The sequence below is a fragment of the Ambystoma mexicanum genome, chromosome 7p (assembly GCF_040938575.1).
Source record: "Ambystoma mexicanum isolate Mex_15411 chromosome 7p, UKY_AmexF1_1, whole genome shotgun sequence".
NCBI lineage: Eukaryota > Metazoa > Chordata > Amphibia > Caudata > Ambystomatidae > Ambystoma > Ambystoma mexicanum.
The window spans coordinates 97,632,475-97,654,067 of record NC_090939.1 but is presented as its reverse complement, the minus strand read 5'-3'; the positions used below and the strand labels follow the sequence as shown (position 1 = coordinate 97,654,067).

At 45.8% G+C, this 21,593-nt stretch overlaps 1 protein-coding gene across 9 annotated transcripts in view; it reads left to right on the top strand.

Moving 5' to 3' along the window:
• The window catches only part of SPICE1 (spindle and centriole associated protein 1), a 1,365,450-nt gene that overhangs the window by 1,072,436 nt on the left and 271,421 nt on the right, over window positions 1–21,593 (top strand). For 8 of the 9 annotated variants that reach the window (XM_069635857.1, XM_069635859.1, XM_069635855.1 and 5 more), the window contains one exon: window positions 6,727–6,993. The exons of the other annotated variant lie outside the window; for it this stretch is intronic. In XM_069635857.1, the coding sequence (XP_069491958.1) occupies window positions 6,727–6,993 (267 nt within the window). The remainder of the gene's footprint in view (window positions 1–6,726; window positions 6,994–21,593) is intronic. 9 annotated transcript variants of the gene reach the window in all.

The window sequence follows — 21,593 nt, the reverse complement described above, 5'->3', positions numbered from 1 at the left end:
TGAATTAATATTAAATAAATAAACCAGCGGTATGTTCGAGGCTATAGGAATTAAATAATTAAAGTTGGTAGCCTCGAACAATGGGAAAATCCCATAGATATATATTTGCGGTCGAATATAAAAAGTAGTATCCACTACCACCAGCCAAAACTCGATCAGGGGGGATGAAGACGTGCCCCCTCGAACAGACCCCGGGGCAATCGAATTGCCCCGACCAGTACGTCCACAATATGATGGTTTGTACTGGTTTCTGTTCATAATTTGGGACTAGCAAAGCCAATGGTGACTTTACATGCCCTGGGAGACATTAGTCAGTCCCAGGGTATGGAGTCTATGTTGGGGGGGGTCGCTACGACACCCCCTGGGTTATGGCACGGAGGGTGCTGTGTAACCCACATCAAAAACACATGAAACCCTATGGAGTAAAATACCCCATAGCCCATAAAACACATGGAAAGACAAAGGAACACCTCAAATCATGTCTAAGAGTGGGAGTAAAAGAGTCTCACTCTTAGCAGGAGAAAACAATACACCCCAAAAATCCAGCAAAGCTGCTGGGGGACTCTAGGGTATTTTGTGTAGATTTGGGGCCTAGCGGTATTTTCTTACCACCAAAAATAAAAGTAATTTAGCAATAATCACTCCTTGCATTCAGATTGGGTTTGGTATTATAGTGGTATCGTGGCTATGCATTATTTCAGTACACAGATACATTTAGTTGGTATGCATTTTGTTGTGGTATAGTGATGAGGATAATTTCTTTGTTTTATTTGTGGCCCCAACATACAAAACCCCTTTCTTTTTTTTAGACTGTTCTTGTGATCTCTAGAGGCCTCAGGCTTCTACATTATTCAAGAACACCACATTTTCATATGGACTGCCACTTATGGCTGTTATCACTGATTTATCTACACCAGTGAGCTATGCTTCCATAAAGTATTCACAATAACATGTGGGTATAATCACTAATTTATTTACATTAGTGAAACTATTTCCAGAGGCCTCTCTCTCTGCTGACTCATGTACGTCCAGCAGACTATCCGATTGTGTTCCACTCGGAAGTCACACACACATATACACTGAGTGGAACCATGCACACAGCTATTTATAATTACTCATAACATAACTTTTTCCACATGGGACGCTTGGCATATATTACCTAATAACCTCCCCTTTTATCAGGTGATATGGGCTAACTGCACCAGAGAAAAACAGAAGCAAATAGAAGCCTTTACACAGATTGTGATTTACATCAGTTTCATTTAAAAAATCATACATTAACAGTTTTGCGAGGCAGTCTTTTCTAGAATAAACATAAGAGAAACAATTGCAAAATGCATGGCATTTCATTAGATTCTTTGCAACAATAAAAAGAACAGTGCATCAGTTGACTTGTATTTCTGAATAGCAACATTAGAATGCAGCTATCGCTACGCTGCCTGACTGAAATAGATTTCATCCACACACCGCACTCTCACTTTGTGTAAGATAATTCTCAGCAAATTGTAGCTGTTGAGCACGCAAACTCTCTGGGCTGGTCGCTTTCTTTAAATGGCTCAGGGCTTCCTTTTAGAGCACCCGGCGAGGACATGCAGTTCCAATCTGCACTCTTTGGTCCTCAAGCCGGTGCTAATTGACTGGAATCTCCAGCCTGTGAAGGTCAGCAGTGCACTGGAACGACGCCCCTCAATCAGGCAACCCCACAGCAACTCCCGGCAAGTCCTCACCGAAGCTGTGCAAAATGTCCACTGCCTTTCTTCCTCCCCGAGATGCACCAAGAGACCTCTGTTACAGCCCCTAACGTGACGTGCATCCAATAAGTCTATCATGTCATACCCTCCTTCTTCAAACAATAGCTCACTTTTCAGTAAGAAACTGTATCCACTAATTTCCTGCGTATTCGAGTTTTGTTTCCTTGGCAAGGACTGTGAAAAGCACAGAGAAAGCGAAAGGAAAAAAAATTCTGAATGCCCGTTTAAAATGAGTTTCAGCCTGCCTCATTTTGCACTTGGAGAACACATTATGATATTAACAAGTTAGAATTATGTTAGTACTGTAAATTATATTAGTTCATTAATCCTCTAATATGTCTGCATTTCAGGTGAGAAAAAAAAATGGTGCGTTTTTAAATGTGAAAAAAAATTTGTTTTTGACTGAGTAGCCTGTCTTCATTTACATATCCATATGTTACACCGGCAACACATGGCTTGCTGTACCGCATTATAGCAATACATTGATCCCATGCAGTGGTGCTGCACTCCAAAAACACGCTAAATAATCCTACAGGACTCACTAGGTTTGGGAAATTAGCCTTTACAGAGAATTCTCCCCAACAATGCACAATACTCAAGTAATATCCCGTCTGTCCGCTCTTACCTCTCACACCTCGTCAAGAAGTCTGAAGGTGAATTGATAGGTGAAGATGTTTTTCCTCAATTTACTTGGACATAACTTCTTAGGCTTGGCTATTTACTGAGATTAACTTGAACATTCCTATCTAAACTATCCCCAGGTTGCAGTGATTCTTCTCTTTTCATTGCTGCTTCCTGCTGCTCCTTAAACGCTAGATTTACACTTGTGACAGAAATGTGCATCAAGTACTGAGACGAGAAAGATTCTGCACCCTTTTCACTGTATTCCTTTCAAAATGTGCGCATGCGTGTTGTGAACGTTTTTGTTCCGTTTCCTGGCAACTGCCTGAATCCTGCCTTGAAGTCTTGGTAGCCGTACACACGCCTGTTCTCTTTGTGAAAATGCGCATGCGCAAGGTCAGCTGCTCTCTTCCTGCTTCAATGGCAACAGCTTCAAAGGCCACATGCTTCCATTCCAGGCTGTAGAAATCGGTCTGCTTCCCCTGTGGCGCACTCGGTGATACCAAGCGAGTTACCCTGCAGGGAACAGCTGTGGCGGATAGCTTCACAGAATGAAATGTATCTTGCGCGCGGTACTTGGTGTGCAATTTTAACATATGCTGGCTCAATTAAGTACATTTTTGGCTCAATAAAGGACGCTTCTTGTTCCTCCTGGCATCTCACTCATAGTTCAAGCCAGATTGTTGCTATTTACAAATGCTGCTTAGCAATTCTATATATTTCAGTTGACTTCAATTTTAATTCTCCCACTGCTTCTCCCAGAAAGCTGCGCTCACACTTGAAGTATTCAAGTTGCAGTAATCTCAAACTTCTTTCTTGAGCTGCTTCAGTTTTCTTCAAATTCTTGGTCATTGGGGCCTAATTTAGGGGAGCTTATATTTACACAACCAGACTCTGGAAAGTTTCTGATGAAAGGCAGTTGTGGTTTTTTCTGAACATTCCAAAGCGATTGTTCCTGTCCTCCTAGCTAATCAGCCACCTTTTCAAGGTTCTTCCATCTTGGCTTGGGAGTCCTGCTAAGGTTAAGGAACACAAGTAATAAACACTATCTCTCCTTTTGACATCTCCCCTTGCCAAACAACCCCTATCTTGTGTCCTGTAATGTGTCCCATGCACCACCCTCCTCCTACCTCGTGCTGTTACTGGCCCCTATACCTGTAAACCCGGACACTGGTTGTAGGTGGTCTTCGCGTTCCACTCAACTCGCTCTCATTCTGCTCTGGGCTCTGTCAGTTTTGGAGCTTCCGGGCTCCTCACGTCCTGTACATGGTTGCACATCCAGGTCTGGCTTTCTCTGCGTGGCCTCATCATCTCCAGCCTTGAGCGTTTCCTCATCTGGTGTCCGCCTCCTTCGGCGCTGCACTCGGCTCTGCTGGTTTGCGCAGCTCCTCCCCTTGGCCACACTTTCACGTCCCCCTATTGGCCTTAAAAGACAAAAAAGAAAAACTATATTAGCGTTAGCCATAATAAAGTATCAGTATGTAAATATTAACTTTGATTTATATTTTTTTTTAACCAAAGATTATCAAGTTTGATGTGGACATTAAGCGTGTGAATGTATACGGTACCAATGATGGAGAGCTAGATATACAGGTAACTAAATCGCACTCGCCATAGTCGCTCTTGTACTCCTAGTCCCTTTTCTACTTTATAGACCTCCCTCGCCCCTCCCTAAATGTAGCCCGTATCTTTGTTTACTGTGATAGAAAATGACTGACTGGATGGGGCCAGAGGGGGCACGGGTACTTCTTTAGTTTAAATACTTGCTTTGCACACTACTCTATCCCAGTCCACTCTCTGAGAGTTATCTGAACTGGGGCATCCGACTCAGCCCTTTAAGATGAGGTAGCAATACTTGGGGGCAGATGGAGATGCAGAATATTACTCAAACATCAATAATCGAAACTGACTCAGGAAGTTGGAAACGTGCGACTGTTTTAATGTCCATTATCTAAAACAGGGAGTTAAAACGAACATCAACGCGTTCGCTCGATCTTCACACTCAATTTAACACATTAAAAAAGCAGGTTATGTACTACAAACTCGTCACCATTGACGTCAATCTACATTGCAATCTACAAAAACCTATTTGGAATAGTGATATGCTTACAAGGAACATCTAGCTATACGTTCCATACTGGTCAGGGAAAGCGATTGGGTCTCCAACATCAGGTGGGGCAACTAAGCCCTCCTCTAGTGCAGGTCACTACAAACGTCATCAAATACACAATGTCCCTTTGGTTACACAAACCATAGGGCTCTCTATTACGTTTCCCTCTATAATTGATTGGCACCCTTGTACCCCTCTAATATTCCACATGCGTAAGCAGCACGCAGGCTGGCATACAGGTGCCAGTGGGCTGGACACAACCATAGCTTCCCATCAATTAGCCCTAGCATCCTTCATCCCACTTGCAGCCTACTAGTCAATTAAGGCTTTGAACTCGGCCTTGGAAATGTTCTCTGTGCTGGAGAATATGAGGGTGTATTCTCGGTTTCTATACAGTTCATCATAGTGTCTATTTTCATCTGACCACGTGACTGTAGACCACAATTTCGAGTCTTACTGCATTTAAAATACTATTTGATGAACCTCTGACGCCTTCAATGTTCTCGCCCCACACTAGAGACAGGAGTTCTATTCTGTCAAACGTTCTGTAATTGTACACACATCCAGGCCCAACTGCGACACACTGAAGACGTCTTTCTGCTTTTGGAATCCAGCTCTGATAAAGCGCATAGTGGAATCATCCCTAGTCATTACATTTCGTATTTATATACGTTGACGCGTGGCCGCAATCTATTCACTACATAGCCAGAATACTTTGTCTACTTGCGTTACTGCTTCTTACACTTATAAAATGACTCAATAACTTCATTATTTCTGTAGCATGAGCAGCTTCACCTGGAGCCCGAAATGTTGCTCATCTTTAACACCTTGAACTTGGAGCTTATAGAATCTTTGTTCTCTCGTCTTCTGCATCTCTTCTGGGTGCGTCGATTCTGCTCTTCATGACATCACCAACCTGCTTTCTCGCTTGCGTTTCCCTCTTCCTCTGGGATTTCATTCAAATGGCCATCATATTGTCATGTATGCATGTACAGCTTCCTCAGAAGAATGGAAATTCTTCCAGGATTCGCTTTGGTGTAGGTATTGTTACTGACCATGCACTTGATTCACATTCTGGGTCCCAACATATAGACATCATGGGGGAGGAGCTTTGGGTGGGGGTACTCGACTCCAGTGAAACACTTGTGTATAGACGCGTTACAAATGCCATATCATATCACCTCTACATAGCCCTATGGTAAGGAGCATAGGGAACTATGATCTGCTCGTTCAATAGTCACTCCAGTGATTAACGTTCTTGTTAAGGCTGCTGGGCTCTCTAAAATGGGGATTATTGGACATTAGCACCTTGGACATTAGCACGCTAACAAATTGGAAAGCCTGAAACGCGGGCTGTATTCACTAGTAAAAGCCCACTTTCTGACCTTCCCCAGCACTGTGCGTTCCTCGCTGCCCCATCCCCTTCATGGCGCCTTTAACACTTTCAAAAAAGCACAAGTGGGTGCTAAAGGCGAAACATTATTCATATAAAAGAAAATCCACTTACCAACCATGTTTCTGCGAAATGCCGGTTCTGTGAAAGGTAGTCTGCTTTCAGTGTTTATACATCATCATTACACACTGGCTCCCTCTCTCAGAACTGGCATCGCAGGACCGAAGGTCAGAGGTTTTTTCAGTTTATTTTAGCCTTTAGTAGTATGCTGCAGTTTTGCAGGTGCTAATGGAGATTGTAACCTTAGCGTTGACTGACCCTGCGGATAATTACACTGCAGCCCATGTTGAGAGACACTCGCTTCGTTCGGGCACTTAACTTGGGCGGGGGGCTGTTACTGATGAATATTGCATCATTAAGGGCCACTTGAAATATGGTAAACATTTGCTAGTTACTAGTAGCCATTATGGGAGGTTTGTTAGTTCCTTGTCCTCACTGGCTTTCTTCCATCCTGCGGGCACATGGACAACCTGTGCAAAATTGTAGGTTTCTGTTATTGGAATGTTTCATACTAGACACATATTTATCGGTGAAGTGGGCATTTGCACAGACAGGATTCATAAATGAGAACCTTTTTGTCACGCTACATGCTGAATGGAGTCTGGGATGCAACATGTCGGTGCATGTATTCCATAAATAATGAAAGTGTGGCTAATGATCACGTAGGAAATTGAAATTAAAAATGGCAACAATATAAATGTCCCTCTGAAGCCGCTCCCTTTTATCCTCTCCAAGGTTCCTTTCGTTTTTTGATGATCTGCATGACCATTGCTTTGCTTATCTTCCACTAGAGCCTGCCGCAGTCCATAAAACTGTTTCCAGGACATCCTTGTTGGAGGCGCCAATGGAAATCAAAGTCTCTTTGGTGCAAGAGTCACTTGGGAATCAGCGGAAGGCCTCTCCTCCTGAAGTGACGCCCAGTCTTTCTGAAGTGGAACCCACTCTTTCTCAAGAGGTTTTCAGACTAGGGGGCCCTAGGAGGGGCAGAAGTTTACCAGCCCATGTGTTTGAGCCAGCGGTAATGTTATCGCCACCCAGACAGAAAAATACTCTGGAAGGTAATTTGCATCGGTTTTTTAAATGTGTTCATCAGCACTAAAGTACTCAACAGCCATAATACTCCAATATATGATCTTTCATTTATCCATAGCTGCTACTGAATAGTCTCAATTTTGTTTCTATTTAGTATTGTTCCAGTATTGGATCTTTATATATTTACATGTTGGAATGATAGCCCTCTTTGCCAGTTCATTGCACCTGGCTTTATCTCCCTCTGTCAGATGCTCTTTTAATGAAATGGGCAGATCGGGTTCCTTACTCTTTTCCTGCCATTATATCGAGAGGGATCCATAATCTGCAATGTCTTGTAGTGCGATCCTCCAGCACTACATATAGGAGTGCAGCTCATGAAGTCTGTGTTGGAGCATTTCAATCTGGATCAAGGATGCATAGTTGTCCTTTCCCAGTCCTGGGTTGTTTCTGCAAGATCTACTTGGCTAATAATTGCTGATGATTTTGCAAGTTATCAGCTTCAGCTTGCCTGCTGTTAATTGCGATCCTGATGGGGTCCTAACATACTTACTGATATTTCCAAAATCGGGCTACACGTCCCCTTTATCATATCTCGTATTCCCTCCAATGTGTGTGTTAGCTGAATGTCAAGTTCAGAATGTGTATACCCATTCAGCCTATGCTTTCCTTTGACTTGAAATATGTACGTTGGAAAGTTGCGTTTGTCACCTCTGTTGGCAAGTAGAGTTTGAGAGCCAGGCTTAATCAGCTCAGGAACCTTTTCTGACATTTCAGTGGCAAGCTCGTTTGGAAGCTACATACTTAATTCATGTCTTCGTGATCTGAGTTTTCTATAGGAAACCTTTTTATATTTGCACTATTTTTATCTCTGATGATCAGCATCAGTTAACAGGTCTCTTTGTAGCTTGGATGCAAAGACAGCACTGATATTTTCTCTGTAGAACACAAAATGCAGGTTTCCAGATGAGAAAATGATGCACGCAAAAAAAACACTGTTAAAGAAAGAAATGTTTTGCTATATAGTGGGTGTTTATGAAGGTTTTATTTGAAGAGCAACAACCCCTTGCACAAAAGGTGACTGGGAGTCTACAAGCAGTAACCTCCATCCCAAAAACATACTTCAGGGCAGCTCTGTGCGTGCATATCTTCTGCAAACACAATTGTCTGGATGCAGCTGCACAATCATATGCTCCAATCCCACTGGCAGAGCTGAAACATCATGTTTAGCTGTGGTAACCCCATGCCCTAAACTCTGGCAATGAAGCAATGCACATTTTATAGTATTTTCGGTTATGCTCATGTGAGTTCATGTTTCTTCTTTTTCTGCTCAATCCAGTTGAATACAGTAATCATTTACTAATGTCACATAACTAGTGTCATCTGAATCCAAATCTGAAGGGAACTTTTGGACATGGCTTCATGGCTGACCAGCACGTATTCAATGGGGTTATGTTGCCTTCAGTGTATTTTTTTTTTAATGTGGTGCACGCTTATTGGCATGGAAAGAGTGCTTTCATAATGTAACTGTTCGATTAATGGGTATTCCCAGACTGAGGAATGTGAAGATTTTATCAACTGAGCTAGAACTACCTTATTTTTCTACAGTAAGGTTTGTGTTGTGTCTCAGGCTAGTTCTTCGCCAGGATTAACAGACTGATCTACAATATATATAGGTATATATTTCTGAGGCTTTTGAATCTGCTTAGATCACATGCTATGCGTAGGCCGACATCTAGTCGTAGTCGCAGAGTATTACTTCTCCAGCATTGGATCTTTCATGGATTCGCATGCTGTGAATATTTCCTGTCGTCAGGCTGGGAAACCTCGGTCACTTTAACTTAGCGTTTTCCTATGTAAAACTTCTACACAATGGCATCGGCTCACAAGAAGTCTCTTTTTAGACCTTGTGCTACCTGTGGCTTGAAGGTGTACGAGGGCGATGGCCATATGAATTGCCTCTACTGCCTTTACCCCCATCACTCGGCAGACACCTGCGAGATTTGTCAGGGGTTCTCGCAAAAAACTCTCAAGGATCGCAATCAGCGACTTGTATGTTGGCTCAATGAAGTGCGTGCCCGGCTTCAGAGGTGGGGTCGGTCTGGAGTCTGTCTTCGGAGCGGGAGATGAAGTCTGCGGAACATCGCTCTGCGGCATCGGCTGAGCATCCAGCGAAGAATCATCCTGCTTTGCCAGCGTCAGAGTTGGGGAAGAGCAGTAAGTCTTCATCAAGCAAGCCGGAGTAGAAGGGTGCAAGTGCCTCTTCGTCCAAGCATGGTCGGTCGGACCATTCCCGGGGGTCTGGTGGTAGGCCCGTGAAGTCGACGGCGCAGTAGAAAGGCTTTGCCAAGCCGAAGGAATCGTCATCGAAGCGATTGTCGTCCGACGACCATCACAGGTCGTCGTCCAGCTGGGAGTCTTCCAAACACCGGTCCAGTTCGTCCAGGAAAGCTAGGTCTCTGGTGAAGTTGTAGAAGGAAGTGGTTCTGTCAGTGACCTCATAGATTGTGGATCTGTCTTCAACGGTTGGGCTGCAGTCTACGTTCCCGTCGTCGGTGGTGTCGGCGCCGGCCACAACAGTGATTGACAGTGGACCAATGCTGGTCTCGTCCACGCGAGGGGACATGGAAGGATTATTGTTGACGAGCGCGGAGTGGCAGTCCTCCGCGTTTGCTTCTCTTCTTCCAGACAACATTGTGCACCAGGATCCGGTGACTTTTTCGGTTTCATCTGAGGTTGAAGATGACCAGGAACAGGTGCTGGGCCCATCAGCTTTGGGTCTTCAAAGTGTGGGGCCTTCGTCAAGTTGACTGGGAGCTGGTCTGGCCAGTTATCCACTGGTTAACCCACTGTCTCTTTTGTCATTACAAGCCCTGTCCACACTTCAGTTGTTGTTGGGGCAGCTGGATGCGAGGTTGCCTCCTCCGAATGTGTATCCAGCGGTGCCGGTGGTCGAAGTACCTGGTGTAGCACTGATTAAGTCTCCTCCGGCACGGTTGCCATTGCCGGAAGGACATCTGCACTCACATCCTGAAGAATGCGAGCTACCAGAGTCTGAGTCAGCGAGTGTTCCGCGGGACACGTTGTCTACTGTTTAATTTTCGCCAACAAGGGACGATGCGTGGGACACAGATGTAGAGGTGGAGCCACCCCGGAGTCCGGCGCAACCCTCTCCACCAGAGGATATTGGGGCGTTCCATGCCTTGATGTCTAAGTTGTGTGTGGAGTTTGGACTGGCCCCAGAAGAGGAGCGGAAGGACTGCTTTCTATTTGATCATATGGGCAAGAGGAGGAAAGCTGTCTTCTCTGTGCCTATCATTGATCATGTGTGGCAGGAGGGCCTGCGCACGATGCGCCATCCATTTTTGGAGCCGGCTGTCAAAGGTCGTCTTGAAAAGAAGTTCACGGCTGCGGAGTCCACCCCAAAATGCTTGGTGTTACAGCCCAGGCCCGAGTCTGTGGTGGCGTCGGCCAGCAGGAAGGCCAGGAGTCAACACAAGTGCGTGACGCCCCCGACAGTGAGGCCAGAAGGCAGGATGCCTTTGGGAAGAAGGTTTTGACGGTTGGGGCAACGCCGGTCAAGGCGGCAAATTCAGTTCCCTGGCGATCATGGCTCGATATGACCGTAAAATGTGGCATCGGCTGGCTCCAGTTCTAGAACATCTGCCGGAGCAGCACTGCAAAGACGCCATGCTGTTGGTGCGTGAGGGTGAGGAGGCCTCCAACCACAGCATAAATATTGCCGTCGTCCTGGCGGAGTCAGGATTTAAACAAATTAACAATGGGGTGGTGCCGTGATGCCAGGCCAGGTTAAAATGCACTGACTTTCGGCCGGAAGTACAATATAAAGTCCTAGACCTGCCCTGTGAAGGGGAGCACTTGTTTTGTGAAAAGATCAATGAAGCCCTGAAAGGGATGAAGGAGGACACGGAAACGGCTTAGTCCTTAGGAGCCTTACAGAGTGGGTGCTCTTTTCGTTCCTTTCGGCCGTTTTGGGGGGCTTCAGGTAATGCCCAGTTTGCTTCCACCAGGGACCGTGGGTACAGTCGATCCAGTTACTCCTCGCAGGGGTATCGACGGTCAGCCCAGTCGGCGCAGAGAAATCGAGACTTCCAGGCTCAGTGAAAAAGGGGTTTGCAGTCCTCCACATCTAAAGGGCGGCCAGCTAAACCACAACAATGACTGCCTTATGGACAATCTGCTAGGGGGCAGGGTGGCGATGCACGTGGACGACTGGAGCAAAATGACATCGGATCGCTGGATGTTGGACACAGTGCGTCTAGGCCACTCGGAGTTCAAGTGTCCGCCGGTTCCTATACCACCGGTGTATGTCTTACAGCCGCATCTTTACATCCTGCAACAGGTGGTGGTTCTCATGCTGGAGAAAGGAGCTATAGATCCGGTGCCGGTGGCGGAGCGGGGCCAAGGGGTTTATTCCCAAAACTACATGGTTAAGAAGCCCAACGGCAAGTGGAGGCATACTGTAGATCTTCGGGCATTGAACAAAACTTTGCAACGCCAGAAGTTCAAGATGCTCACTCTTCAGGAGGTCATCAGGTTGATGCACTGGGCGAGTTTCTGGCATCGTTGGATCTACACGATGCATATTTTCACATTCCCATGCAGTGACGACACCGCAAGTTTCTGCGGTTTGTAGTAGTCGATGCACACTACCAGTTTCAGGTCCTCCCGTTTGGCTTGAAGTTGTCTCCCAGGACATTCACAAAGTGTTTGGCACCAGTGGCTGCGTTCCTCTGATGGGAAGGTCATCATGTATACCCCTACCTGGACGATTGGTTGGTGATGGGTTCATCACCGGGGAGGGCGCAAGACAGTCTCGTGGCTACCATGCTGCTTTTGCAACGACTGGGATTCGCCTTGAACTTCGAAAAATCTTTTTTGACGCCGTCCAAGGAATTGGTGTTTCTGGGGGCGGAGTTTCTCACCCAGCACAATCTGGTAAAGCCCTCCAGTGACTGTGTCAAGGAGTTGCTGGTGAGGGCAGGTGAGTGGAAGGAGGGCACAGTAGTGTCGGTCTAAAGTTTCATGTCGCTGGTGGGGGCCATGGCTTCGTGTATCCCGCTTCTGCCAAATTGTCGTCTCTTCCTGAGGCAGGTGCAAGAGTTCCTAGTGGACTGATGGGCGCAGAGTCGCAGGTCATGGTTGGACAAGTTGGTGGTCAGCAGAAGTCTGGTGGACGCTCTTCACTGCTGGACATGCACGGCCAATCTGGTGCAGGGCATGCTGTTGCTGGAGCCGAAGTTCCAGTTTACGATTGTGGCAGATGCCTCTCAGACAGGATGGGGGCTCATCTCGACGGTTCACAGGTGCGGGGCCTGTGGTCTCGGGAGGAGTCTCTGTTCCACATCAATATGCTCGAGTTGAGAGCGGTACACTGGGCTCTCAAGTCGTTTCTGCCACGCATACACGGATCGGTGGTGAGGGTGTTGACTGACAATACCACCACAATGTTTTATCTACGCAAACGGGGGCACACATTCCAGGGTCCTGTCAAAGGAGGCACAGGATGTTTGGCATCGGGCTCTGGCTCAGGAGATCAACATTGTGGCTTATCATTTTCGCGCTCTGAAACACTTCTGTACGAGCGTGATAGAAATTAAATATCAATATCAATCTACCGGGGATGTTGAATGTTCAGGCAGACACACTCATCAGGGATGCCGTCCAGCTGCACAAGTGGAAGCTGAACGAGCAGCAGGTGTCCATGATCTTCCGGCGATGGGGACATCCTCCGTTGGATCTTTTCGCAACAGTAGAAAACAAGCAATGTCAGGAGTTTGCCAGCAGGGGGGCTCAGCCAGAGTCTCTGGGGGGTGTGTTTTCGTTCCCGTGGACAGGCCGGTTTGCGTATGCATTTCCCCCATTTCCGCTCATTTGGCAGACCCTCCATTGGATCCGGAGATACCAATGCCGTGTGATTCTGGTGGCCCTGGTCTGGCCCAGACAGATGTGGTTCTCCGATCTCCTTCATATGTCGACGGAAGAGCTAATTCGGTTGGGGGCGGTGTTAGGGAGAATTCTCTGTTTAGGCTGAATTTCCTAACCTAGTGACTCCCCCAGCAGCTTTGCTGGATTTTTGGGGTTTATTTTTTTTCTCCTGCCAAGAGTGAGACTCTCTTACCCTCACTCCTGGACATGATTTGAGTGTGTTTCTTTGAATCTAGATGTGTTTAATGGGCTATGGGGTCTTTAACTCCATAGGGTTTAATGTGTTTTTGTGATGTGTGTTACACAGCACCCTCCGTGCAGTAACTCAGGGGTGTCATAGTGACCCCCCAGTATAGACTCTATACCCTGGGACTGACTACTGTCTCCCAGGGCATGTAAAGTCACCATTGACTTTACTAGTCTTAAATTCTGAACAGAACCAGTACAAACCATCATATTGGGGACGTACTGGCTGGGGCAATTCGATTGCCCCAGGGTCTGTTAGTCGAGGGGGCACGTCTCCGTCCCCCCTGATCGAGTTTTGGCTGGTGGCAGTGGATACTACTTTTTATATTCAACCGCAAATATTTTCCTATGGGATTTCCCATTGTTTTAGGCTACTATCTTTATTTAATTATTTAAGGTAGCCTCGAACGTACCGCCAGTTTATTTAATTAATATTAATTCTCCGGTTGGTATTTTTTGCCAAAACTTGATTCTAAAATGGCGTTTGTGTTCTCTTCTGTGACTCCAACCCAAGTCGAGCCCTTTGTTCCACTTTTTGGCGGGCTTCTCCACAGAAGCCCTCCAAAGTGGTGCCACTAGGTCTGGGGTACTTAGGCGGGGTGGAGGGGAATTTAGGCACCCTGGACTGAGTTGCCTAGGCAACTCAAGTCGCACTCCGTCCTGATTGGCCCAAGTGGTGAGCCGGCCGGCTCACCACTTACCATGTTTGATTGACAGCTAGGCTGAATGAATGGGGGTTTGCTGCATAAAAGCAGGGCTTTGGGGACTGGAACTTCAGAAGTCGCCACAGGACCTACGAATCTGACGAGGGAGAAGCTGAGCCGACCTGCTACGACACCACGACCGGTGGAGCCCTGCTGGACCGTCTCACCACTTTTCCCAACGACAGAGGAGATCTCCCGCCGGAGAGTTTTCTTCCTTTGACTGGTGGGGATAACCAGTTTCACCGTCTTTTCGCTTTCCCGACGTATCTCGTGGCCGCCTTGCCCGTGCTTAGCACCCCGGCAACCGGGATACCACGTTTTACCATGACCGCGAGATAAAGGTACCACCTTTTACCGGAAAACTCTGCGGCTGGTTTCTGCCCTGGTAGTGCAACGACCTGCATCTTTCCTCCACGTCGAGATCTTCTCTTCCCCCTGGACGACGCCGCAACTTGCAACCACTACCAGGAACAACTGCCACCGCTGGAGGATCCTTCCCACTCAAGGTACCTTGTCCCGTCTGGCTTCCCTTGCAACCGACTGTACCTGGTAGATTTAGCCCCCGGCTTTCGAACCTGGGTTAGCCTGGGACACCCTGGCTAAACTTTTCTAAGCCTCTCTAAACTCTTTTCTGAACCTTCTGCAAGACTTTCTAAGTCTAGTGTAACTGTGTGATCTTGGGCGCATTTGTGCTCTGCTCTCTCTAAGAGTGGGCCCAGCCTTTGGACTTTGGCTCACCAGTGAATTTTTGCTCTCTGCCTTGCTAATAGTGTTCCTGAATCGTAGAGTGGTGTAATCCTGCATATTCTGTCTTTTCCCTCCCTTTTTTACAACCTTAGTAGAGTGCAATCTAGTTCAGCGCTCACCTCTGTATGAAAATAAGTGGTGTCTTACTGTGATTTTCTAATAAGGGAAAAAGGGGTGTATATATATCATAATAGTAACTGTGTTTAGAATATTTTACAATAAGAGTGCTGGAGTGTTTCAACTGTGTGTTTATAAATAAATAATTATATACTTTGATACCAAAGCTCTGGTCAGTGTTTGCTTGTATTATTGTATCTGAGTGCCTATTGAGTATACTTTGCATACTGCCTAACTCTTCTTGAGGGAAGTCTGACTGCTCAGCCACAGCTACCAGGTAAATCTGGGTGGTACAGACTGCTACCAAGTGGGTTTACTGCTAACACCTGTAGTCTTAAATCTTTTGCAATGGTCCCTAAGGGAACTGCACAGGTTTCTGCCTAACAGGCGGCTTCGGATCTCCTTTCTCAGGACGAGGGCAAGGTGTGGCATCATGATCCAGGATCTCTCAGCTTGACGGCTTGGCTCCTGATCACTCAGAGTTCGGGCATTTAGGTATTTCCCGGGACTGTCTCTGAATTTTGTAGGCAGCAAGGGCATCGTCCACCAAGATCTCCTACGGCCGTAAATGGAAAAGGTTTTGCGAATGATGTAAGGCCCACGCTGGAGTTGACCCGTTGAACATTTCTCCGGCACAGGTTCCCCCCATACCTATTGCATTTGGCAGAAGGGGGCCTGGCATTGTCATCCATTAAGGTACATCTGGCGGCGATATCCAGGTTTACTAGGAGGGGACATGCCGGTCTTCTGTTCAGTGATCGGTTAGTGATTTTTTTTTTTTTTTTTAAAGGGTTGTTTCGAACTTTTCCTCCTATGAAGAAGTTTGTGCCGGTGTGGAGCCTTAATGTGGTACTTTCGGTTTTGATGAAACCGCCTTTTCAGCCTACGTCGACGACTGCTTTTAAGTTTCTGTCATGGAAGGTGGCTTTTCTGGTGGCAATTGCTTCAGCCAGGCGGATATCGAAGTTGCAGGCGCTGGTCATTGACCCTCCATACTTGAGATTTCTGAAGGACAGGGTTATTTTGGCCACTAACCCGCACTTTATCCCTAGAGTGCCGACGGCATTTCACAAACTCTCTTCTATTTCTTTACCCGTTTTTGCTACTGCATCCATGCCTGTAGAAAGGGCCTTGCATTCTCTGGACGTTAAAGGCATGGTCCAGTAAACATTTTTATTGTCACTACGGGTCGGCCATGTTTTTTTAAGCCTAGTGGCTCGATTTTAGAAAACTTTCCTATGGACCTTACCCGAGTTTTCGTCCATTAAACGCACGCGAAAACAGGCACCAGGGAGCCGCCATTTTGTGATAATCCTATCACTTGCCGCATCGCCCTGGCTGACCTGCTTCTGCGGCATTAAATCAAATCCCCCGCCCCTGTCATCAGCAGACTCATACCGCCCATTTCCCAACGCCAAAGCACGTCTCGTGTCAACAATCGCTGCGCCTCAGCTAATGACGTGTCGCCATGGAAATGGCAGGACGCCTCTTTACTCAATAAGTATAAACAGACCGTTTCCAAACACACAGCAGCAGATTTTCGATTCCATTCCTCTGTGTGTTACCTTGAGTATTCTGTGACTCGTTTCTGTGCTCTGGTCAGCTACCTTTGCCGCTTGTAGCCCGTGTGAACACCTGTACCATCTCGGTAAATTATTTTACTTTGTTTACCACACAATGGCTACAATAATGCCCTACATGTATGAGCCCGAGTATACCGAGGAGGTACTACTGGAAAGGGAAGCACGCGAAAACGATGGGGATTCGGACAGCAGTTGGGAGGACGATTCAACAGATGAAGAGCATGGGCCTAGTCGCATGGACGGCGTCTCCACCTGGTGCACATGCAATCGGTGCGAGCTAATGCTAACCGAGGACGAGAACTACTGCTGCCGAGAAAACTCGGGATGCCTGGCCTACATTTCGGAAGGCGCGCCACGACCGCAATGCATCACCGAGCTGCCAAACTTCAGGGCAGCCTGCCTCACACGGGCCGTGTTGAGAATAATGATAGTGCTTATGCACGAACTTCGCGCAACTGTTCGTCCTCGTAATCCGAGTAACGAGTAAGTATACTATGCTTGTCATGCCACTCCTATTTCATGTTCTTCTACTATATCCAAAATTATATATTCATATCATAGTAACGCATGAAAGTCGTTCAATAGTGTGCATTGTCTAGATAGCATTTGTCCGTGCAGAATGCCATTAGTTACAAGAATTGTCATTGACAACAAACGTTTATTAAACTTATCTTGGTCATTTAAAAACAGTTTTTCATTCCTTTTCACAGGTGGTGCAGGCTGGTGGCCTATCGTTCCTTTACATGGTGGCTCCACGGGAGGCTTGGACACTGCGTTCGAAAAGTGATACCCGCCTGTGCCGTTCGTGCCATAAGAGAAACGTTCCCGAGTGACAGCGGTCAGTACAGGGGATTTTCTCTCGCTGTGCTGCAACCTGACCTGTACAATCTTTAAAGTCTTGTATTTTTGTGTCATGAAAATAAGATACAAAATAAAACACCACATATATTTTAACAACGGTTGTTTCGATTTTTTAAATGAATCAAGTGTGTCTCCATTCAAGGATGGATGTCAGACATCTCTGCTCCAAATGGGTGAAGGTCTGGTCGCTGTGAAGCAGGGTGGTCACTATCTATCTATCTAAGCTAACATAACATATTCACGATAATGCATGCACTAAATAACACTTGTTAAAAGTCTTTCAGTAGATTGTCTCTATAAAAGTCACACATATATCTATACTAACAATTACCATTGGATTATACAGGCCTTAGGGTCTTGACCACTATAATACACCGGTTGAAGTGTGGGTCTGTGCTCACAAGAATCTCCGGTATGTGGCATTTGTTATTGATAAGCAACGATATACTATCAAAGACAGTTCGCACCCGTGGATGAGTGCTGGCATGTGGGGCTGTCTGGGGCGCGAAAGGCCAAGGTGCCAAACAGCATGTACACTTCAAAAGGTATCCCACGCCAAGGGGCCATCGGTCACATGGCCTCCTCAGACCCCGTGTCTCCAGCCAGGCCACCCCTTGAAGCAGGCCGCCGCCCCCCTGCAATCCACATAAGTGTGTCTCCATTCAGCAGTCTTCCTGTGCCTTATCTGCACACCCCAGGCCTATCCATCCCACCCCCTCTATCAAAGGCGGTTCGCACCCGGGGATGAGCGCTGGCTTGGGGGGCTGTCACGGGCGCAAACGGCCAAGGTGCCAAACAGCATGTACACTTCAAAAGGTATCCCACGGCAAGGGGCCATCGGTCACATGGCCCCCTCAGACCCTGTGTCTCCAGCCAGGCCACCCCCCTAAGACCACGACATACATACGTCATTCATTCACAAACACACCTGTTTCTAATACTTTATAAACCACTTGATATGTCTCATGAGAACATCTTTGTGCTTTGCAAGTCAACGCCTGAACGTGCTACCTGGCAACCACTGAGATCTACGCTAATCTGCTCGTCGTCGTGCTATCCGTGAACTTCTGTGACCGCTTAGAGCAAACCCATCCGTGTGCTACCTGTGGCCACCCACCTATTCTCCTGCAACATACTGCTCTGCTTGCTGAAGCCAACTGTTTGTTGGTCAAGGTAAGGCCATGTATCCTAGTCATATTTCGCAGATTTTAAAATTTCTATCTATTTGCGAGTAGAGTACACAATAGTGCTATGTTCATTGGTCTCATTGCTATTGACTTGAGTTTCCATTGCTATGCTATCAATAGATCTATTTATTTTCATCTTTGTCTATTGTCATCGAATTGCATCCTTCGTGGGTCCAGTCTATAATGTAAGCACGTTTCCTTCTCGTGCAAGACAGAACATCCAAGGGACGAGTCACATATTCAGATTTCAGTCACATCAATTATACATTTCTGCAACTTATGCAAATACTAAGCCGCACATAATGAACTGGTATAGTTCCTGCAACCAAAACAAACCTTGCATTGATCATTGTATGATTAATTTACTTTTGTATCAAATCCTTATTCATGAAGATTGTATAATAATGTCGATATTTACTTTTCAGATTTATCAACAATACCTGCCTGTTCGATTAGCGGTTGCCCTTCGAAGACCCATGCGAAATCTGAAGGCACTACAATGCATGTATTCCCGAAAACTGTTGATCGAATAAGAGAATGGGTCAGACATTGCGGATATCCACTGGATGAGCTGGAAAGTAGAGTCCAACAAGTCTTACAGGACAAGAGGGGTGATCGATACCGCATCTGCAGCCGGCACTTTTCCTTGGACATGTACACCACATCTTGGGTAACAAAGAAGAATAAACGGCGAATGACACGGAAATTGCTCGCAAACGCTATTCCCACTCTATTCGTCCACATTCCGCCACTGGTGAGTCAACTGTCCGGATTTAGCTTTAGGCCTTGCAGTAGTGTGTAGGTAGCCGAATGGATTAATTGATATTGTAGGTGTTCTATCCCTTGTAATAATTTCGATATTGATATGAGTGTATAGCTTTTTGAATAATGACATTTATCAATATATTCTTTTTCGATTTCATAACCCACAAACGAAATGTATATATATGGGAACAGGGAACTGTGCTGTATTGAGCATTTTTCAAGTATTCTGTCGCCTTACATGGCTATTTTTATTATTGGCATTTCATTATCAATCATTAATTTACCTTTACAACTTCTTCACTATCCCTTGAATCTGAAGCAAGAACATTCTACATCCTTGCCGTGGTCGCAGTTATCAACCACTTCTAGCGCTTATTCGGTAATCTTACTAGGCTAATCCGCTACGTACTTGTTTTATGCATGTCAAGTAATAGTTTTATTCTATCGTGTAATTATTTTACCGAATGTTTGGTTAGTGCTTTCCAATTGATATACACCTTAGTTATCGTCCACTGGTGTTTGTTTTCAGTTATAATTAGTGTTATCCATACTAATGCAAGTACTGTCTTTCAGGGAGCTGCTGAAGCGTCCGCCACATCTACAACATTTCTAGATGTTCTTCACCAGCAGGAGGTATGGATACTGACAGCTCCATCGAGCGTCATCATCAGAGCTGGAATTCTTGTCGTTTGATTGTTCTACACAATGTTTAATTTGTGGTTAGCCGTTGATATGTACCTGTGCTGTCGACCCCAGGTGTGTGTCATGTTTTCACTATTGTAATCCTCACTAATGCAAGCACTATGTTTCAGGCAGTTGATGGAGCGTCAACCCCTGCACTTGATGCAGAGCCTGACATTCAAGTAATTCCAGGGGAAATGGAAGCGGGACCATGCGTATACGAATCGGCGCAACAGCTTTCGGAAGTGCGCACTACATTTGCAACATCCATAGGTATTCTTCAGCAGCACGAGGTATGGATACTGACAGCTCCATCATGCGTGATCATATAACGTGATTCCATTTGCTATACTTTCTTCCCTATTAACGCAAGTGCTGTGTTTCAGGGAGACGACAGAGCTTGCACTACAATCACAACATCCCATTTAGATGATGCAGATGTAAATACATTGGAGAAATAAGTCGATGAAATGTGATCATATTTAGATTTTCCTTGATTCTTTTAGACAATGCATCATTTGTGGTTTTCTCTTTATATGTACCTGTGCCGTCGACCCCAAGTGTGTGTTATGTTTCCAATATTGAAAACCATACTAATGCAAGTACTGTGTTTCAGGGAGATGCTGATGCCTCCTCTCCAATACAACCATTCATGGCAGTCCATGCAGAGCCAGCGGTATGGATACTGACAGTTCCATCGAAATAGATCATCACAGGTCGAATACTTGTCGTTTGATTGTTGCACACAATGTTTAAATCGTGTTTGGCTATTGAGATGTACCTGTGTGTTCGTCCTCACGTGTGTTTTATGCTAACAATATTTTGATACATAGTAATGAAAGTACTATGTTTCAGGGAGACGATGGAGCCTCATTCCGTGCTGTCTATGCGGATACAGAAAATATAGTTCTTGCAGCGCAAGATGAAGGGAGGACATGCGGAAACAAATTGGAGCTACAGCGTGCAGATGTTTAAGGTCGAGTCAAAAAAGTTGCAAAGAATAAAAACCAAAAAAAGGTTTGTTACAAACAGTTCATAACTTTAAAGAAATGTTTGTGCTCGGGACTATTGTATGTTTTTTTTCCAGTCAATTGGACTACACTTTATCTTGTGTTTAAACTGAACATCCCTTTTCAAATCTCTCCTCTAGTTACCCGTGGGTGTCAGAACTATACATACACAGACAGTGAAGCGAATGAGAGATGTTGCTTGCCAGACCATGTACACTATGGAGGAACTATTAATTGAGGCGAGGCGTGTTCAGGCTCGAGATGCTCATGTCCAATGGCCAGAACATGAATTAACTGTGTTTTGGAGAATACAGCAAAGTTGCATTGGACCATTGCTACAGTGCGACCGCACCACCACAAGAAGATGATATTGAATGTATTGAAGATAGCTCTGAAGTAGTTGCAGATCAATTCACACAATCTACACCCGCCAAAAAATTGCCACCCAAAAACATGTCGACATTGTTGTGTTCTCCCATCAATGTTGAAGTTGCAGATGTCAAAATGACAGAGAATGAACCAGCCGCAGCATCCATAGACGCATCAGAACTTGATAGCAGCGATATTACTTTCCAATGTGTTGAAATCTCTAACGTCACAGGCCGAAACAACGTTGACGCAGAATGACAGTCTAGTGAAAGAGAGCAAATACATGGTATTCGACAGTTGTTTGATGGAAACTAGAAGTATGCTGAAATGTGGGCATTCAGTTAGAGGGAAAGTATGTGGGAAGCCATTGATTAATGTAACTCGTCAAATAAAAGGCAGTAACGTCAAAA